Source organism: Stegodyphus dumicola, chromosome X1 (assembly GCF_044657685.1).
Source record: "Stegodyphus dumicola isolate Sdum_Otavi_A_Nest chromosome X1, ASM4465768v1".
Lineage (NCBI taxonomy): Eukaryota > Metazoa > Arthropoda > Arachnida > Araneae > Eresidae > Stegodyphus > Stegodyphus dumicola.
Genome location: NC_140780.1, coordinates 81,837,517 through 81,843,516, shown reverse-complemented (window position 1 = coordinate 81,843,516; position 6,000 = coordinate 81,837,517). Strand labels below are relative to the sequence as shown.

Below are 6,000 nucleotides of genomic sequence, written 5' to 3'. Positions count from 1 at the left end.
TGCTAAATGCTGATCGAAGTAGTTTCTGGTTACAGCAAAGTGGTACAACTATAACAAAATACAATGAATTGTGTTGTGTCAGTTCTTCTGGTAAATAAATCATTGCTATTCACATAGACTACTATTTCCTTCAAACTTTTATTTGCGGGGCCTCTAGAAGAAAGAGTAACCCTCATACGATCGCCAAACTGAGGGAGAATATAGAGGACTCTGTGTCCATGGCAACTTATAATTAATATTTTTCTAGTGTATAAAATATACGTATACTGTACTTGTAGTGTAATATTTAATTTTGCTAACTCTACTTCCTAAAACAAAATTTTATCAAATTTTCTAACGTAAAATCTTCGTTTTCTAATACGTTTTGAAATAAATACGAAAAAAGGGAAGAATTTTGTGCATGCATAGGTGATAATTATAACACATATGAAATTTTAAGCGTATCAAAATTTCCATTGCATCCACAGTATCTTTATTTAAGAGGTTATATACAAAAATCAGGTACATTTGAGAAAACTCAGTGAAATCTTAGCACCAAAAGACTCATGTTAATTAAAAATCTTGTAGTCTATCTCATCTGCAGGGAGAGGTTGGCATTGTTATACAACAATCTTAAAACACAGTGATTTGTTTGAATTTCTTTTTATAACTTTAAATGACGGAAGGATTAGAGTAACTTCTGTAAGAATCTCATTCGTTGATATTGTCAAATGTTAGGCAAATGATCAAACATGTTTGATGATCGTGATAAGGAATTATTTTTTGATTCTGGCGAAGACAAGCAATTCGTTTTTGCTGGTAACTGAGGTAATAATAAAGACTGGTACTGTCCACACTGTAAAAAATATTGAAAATCATGTATAAATAGAATTATTTATAATTTTATTCAGTTTATAAAACTACATTGAACTATACAATAAAAGTAACATGATATTCTTTAATAAGGTATGATTAAAAGTTGCGACAAATTCTTTTAATTGCAAAATCGAATTACTTATTACTTTTTATGTTAAGTTACGCAATATCAGAAGCAATGTAATATCACTCTTTAGCCATTGCTATCCAAAAACACAAATCAGAAAATGGAATCACAAGAAGGCTGTTCTATTACATTAGACAGTATCCCCTCTTTTTTATGAATGTCATCAAAATACAATTAGGAAAGTGAAAACTAATTCTTTTATAATTTAAGAAGTACAATTTGTAAAATTTAAAATTTTTTTATTTGTATACTGCACTGTTTATGTCTGTAAATATTAGAATTTTATTTGAAAAATAACAGAAATTTGCATTTTCCTACTTACTACGGCAGTGAAAAATGATATCAAAAGCTATATAACCGCGAGTGGCACACTACATATATTAAAGAAATCCCAGCTCCTACTTGACAGAAGGCGAAAAAATCGTGATAAATGAACAAATTGTGCTCAGCAAATTGTGGCTGGAATCACAGAAGCTAATAATCTGGGTATTATCATAAATAGAAAGCTAATCTGGATCACTCATGTCGCAGGTAAATCTTGAAGCATTGCCGTTCAACTTCACATGCTATTAAGCAACTATTTTGAAATAAATTTTTAACGGAAAGCAACGAATTTATCTTTCTATCAAGAGGTCAATTATTTGCTGCGCATTCCTACCTCGGCTTTGTTTTAGAAATAGACCTGACTAAATTGCTAGTCATGCAAAATAAAGCTCTGAGGCAAACACTGAAAGCTCATTTTATTCTGAGAAAGGTACATACCCATAGAAAGCTTAAAGTGGACGCTCTCGGGAAATAGGTGATCAAAATCAATGTACAATTCTTCAACAAATGACTGGTATGTAGTAAAAGCCACTTCTTCGAAGTTCTCAGATTATTTCTGAAGATAATTTAGTCAAGCCTTATGTGACTTACCCACTCAGCAACCACGAGTTCGTTCCCTAGTCGTGTTTTATTTTTATGTAAGTATTTTTAATATTTCTTTTATTATTGATTTTGCCTAGCGTGTATTTCCTTTTATTTCGAATTCTTGTATTTGTGAGATTTAATTTCACTCAACACTGAATATTTTGTAACTGTACCTAAATTTCTGCACTGTAGTTTTTGTACCTAGTGGCTTCCTCTCTCCGAATGCTTTGCATTTAATTTATACCACGTGACATGCATCTCTTCTCAAACTTTGAGCTTTCATTTGCTTGACAATCTTGCATACACGAGACAATGGTCTCCATCGTTTACCAATCTTCGTTTCTTATCTTAGGAAGCATTCACTTTCTTTTTTTTTCTCTATTATGTGCCCACAGTGACTTAATTATTAAGTAGTTTATTATGACACTGCGGGATCAAATTAGTATTTGAAGTAACATATCGATGTTTCATATACTGATACTGAGAAGATTAGCAGAGATGACACACAAAACCTGTGAAGAGTTCCACATTCTTTTAGGATTTTTTGCCACAGCGAATTAGATCACAAGAATTGTGCTATATATAGAAGAATATTTTTTATTTTTTATGTGAAGAATATTTCGAGAAAGCACTCGATAACTTGTGGGATTATGCCGCCTTCTTTTCAAATTTATCTCATATAGTTTCTCGCCGGAAATTAATAACATCTTGCCTAATTATCTACAGGAAAGGATTTTTCTAGACAGAATTAAAGAACAAGCGTAGTCTGGACGCCAGATAGGTTCCGGATCAGTAAAAGAGGTATCAAAACCAGAGTCCTACAGTTTCTCTTTCTGGGCCTTAATTTATACATTAGTGACATGTCAACTGGCGAAGAAACCTTTTTCACAAACTATGCAGATGACACGTCTGTTTTAAGTAAGTCTTTGAGCCCTAAATACGCAAGAGACAAATTACAAAATATTTTCAGTGAATTCTCACCTTTGAAAAGTGAAAAGGCGAAGAAACACTGATTTTAAGGTAAAATATAACTTCATGGACTTCGTTTTATTGGGACACATCTCAGTTCTTTGCCGCATTTAAATAAATAAATTTCTCTGGAAGTTTGTTTATAGCAGAAAGCAAATTCATGGAGAGTCAATGGAAGGATCTGAAAACTCCGTATAATTGCGCTGCCTTTTACTGTAGGACAAACAAATATTTCTTTTAATGTAAGAGGGCGGAGTTTTATATTTTCGTTATTTCTTTAATTTTAACAAAAGTTGTAAACTTATTCCTACAAAATTAAGTAGTAGAATTACTTTTATTTTCAAAAATACAGCCAGTTTCAATTTAAACTTAAGTAAATAACTGAAATTCAGTTTTAATAAAGGCATAAACGCGTTTAAAGAAAGTCCAGTTTAAAGAAAGAAGAAGTACAGCATCAGAGCGTTGTCATCAGATCTTAATATCTGAAACTACTCTCATAATTGCTTCTCCTAAACACTTTTATTTCCTTCAAAATCCTTATTTACGCAGTAATTTGTGCTTGGCAGTAATTTGAGCGAATCAAGCACTTACCTCACTACTGGCAAGTGCTTGATTCGCTCAAAAACGGTACGGCTCTTTGTTGTACAGATTCATTTATATTAAATTAACAACTTTTGAAAGTATGCATTGTAAAATATAACATCTTTATATTAATTAAATCAAATAAAAAACTGAATCGTGTTTATATTAAACGAGAAGAATAGCAGGAGTGAAGGAATGAATATATCTCATGTTACCTCATCTTTAAATCAAAACATATTTTCTGAATCCTCATCTTTGCTCTGTGAAATCATACTAAAATAATTCCAAATGCTTAAGTTAAAGCATCGTTCTGAATCTCTCTATGTTTGCAGAAATTTATGGCTAGCAAAGAATCATCATTGATTTTTCTTGCGCTTATAGAAGTTCATGCATCTCTAGTATTTTATCGGCGATAATCGCTTTATTCTTAATAATAATTTTTCAATTTTTCTTCAATTTTTATATATTAATTATTACTACTATCATTAAAGTCAGTATACAATAAATGTTTACTCCCCATATGTGTTGATTAAATAAAGGAACTTGGAAAGTTTACCACATAGCTGAGTTTTATTCAGTTTACCATTTAGTTCATTCAGTTTCTGAGTTCATTTCAGAAAGTTATGAGCTACTAACGGTATTTAAGCATTGATATGAAGGTTAGAGTACACTGTATATTCTCAGAAGAGAGTAATACAGATTTTCCGCAATTCAGCTTTGGTAACAATGATTGTATTATGAACTGGAATTATTATTTCAAGAAAATTTGTTATGCTTTTGCATAATAAACTGAGTAAAACTCTATTAATTTAATCTCTAATTCTTAAGAGAACAGAAAATTATTTTTAGTTAATGCAAAAATACTTAAAACAAGCGATTCACATTAATCATTAAATGAAACAAATTATACGATATTTTTACCTTAATACAATTATTTAAATATATTGAAGCAGTGTAAGAGAATTATTTTAACTTAAAAATCTCATAAAATTGTAATTTGTCAATGAAAAAATAATGATGAAAGAGAATACCCGTTTTGTATAACTAATGTAACTAAATATAAACATATATTTTCTGTAATTTAGTTTCCATAACTATGTTTTCCAGCTAGTGATTTTTGTACCCATAACTATTCGTTCAGTATTACAGATTAAGCAACAAATCGCTAATTTGGAAACTAAGATTGTAGTTAACTAATTTGAGAACTATGATTGTGTTGATTTACAAAAGCTTTTAATTAAAAATGAAACATTTCGTTACATAACAAAATATTCAAATAGGTAGATGTCCTATAAATGTAGTACTAAAACGTTTTTCTTTCATCCCATTATCAAAATAATTTAGCTCGTTTTCTGGCAGAAAAGCAATTAAGGAAAAGAGAAAACGGAGAACAGAAAACAGTATTCAAAGCTTAACAATTAAAAAAAAAAATATGCAGAGCCAAATAGAATTTTCTTTAAATTTTCCATTTAGAATGAGGGGGGGGGAAACATTAAATTAAGAAATATAGTTATTATACACACTGCAAGCGAAAAAGTTTTTTTTTTTTCCATTGAAACATTTCTATTTTAAAAGATGGGAGGAAAAAGTGTTAAATTAAGAAATATAGTTAAATTTTTAATAAACTATAATAAGAATTCGCTATAATAAGAACTTTTAATACAATTTAGAAATTTTGAAAAACTATGAAGTGCCTTTAAATATTAAATTTTAAGGAATGGAAACAAAATTATGCACCGGTTGGACCGGTAAAATATTCGCAATAAAAAATATTCGCAATATAATACGCTTAGAAAATGACCATATGGATCACTTTTGCATCATACGTACTAAGTTATGGGTTTTCTGTACACTATGGTTTATACTTATATGTAATAAACATAAATGAATTACAGTTATGTAAGCTTAATAGGGTGAGATACAACCTCAGTACGATGAGAAAATTTCAAATGATTAAGCTGAATATTTTCAATAATTTAAAATTTTCGAATATTACGGAAATATTTTAATACATTGAAGAGAAATTCCTTAATGGATCACTAAAACATTGTTGTGGTTACCTGTTCTCTAAAATAGGAGTACATCACGCTAATCATTTAGAAAGTAATTCTGGGTTGTGTGACATTCATTTGCATTTTTTTGACATTACATTCATGGCACATTATTATGTTACATTCGTGTCACTCAATGGCGTTATATTAAAGTCGCAATGTGTCGTTACATGAATGTCGCAGTGTGACTTCACAATAATATCACAGTGCAACTTCACAACAATGTCGCAGCGTGACTACGCATCAACGACACAGTGTGACTTCACAGCAATGTCCCAATGTGAATTCACATGAACATCGCAATGTTACGTCGCAAAAAGGGGACATTAAGCCATACCTACAACGTTACTGCGACATTGAGATCGTCGCAGGTGTGACACGTTTGCAAAGTCGCAGCGACGTCGCTGAGCTGTTGGGGTCGAGGAGCATTAGGATGAATTCCAATCAATATTATGGCCACATAACTCACAGCATCTTAAACTGATAAAGCACATTTAGGATGTCATG

The 6,000-nt window shown here is 30.8% G+C and overlaps 1 protein-coding gene across 1 annotated transcript in view; it reads right to left on the bottom strand.

Annotated features, from left to right (window-relative positions):
* Window positions 1-455: 455 nt before the first annotated feature.
* The window catches only part of LOC118188280 (cyclin-dependent kinase-like 4), a 98,710-nt gene continuing 93,165 nt past the window's right edge, over window positions 456-6,000 (bottom strand). Inside the window, exon 10 of the mRNA XM_085807358.1 lies at window positions 456-835. Within this exon, the coding sequence (XP_085663484.1) occupies window positions 707-835 (129 nt within the window). The 3' untranslated portion in view covers window positions 456-706. The remainder of the gene's footprint in view (window positions 836-6,000) is intronic.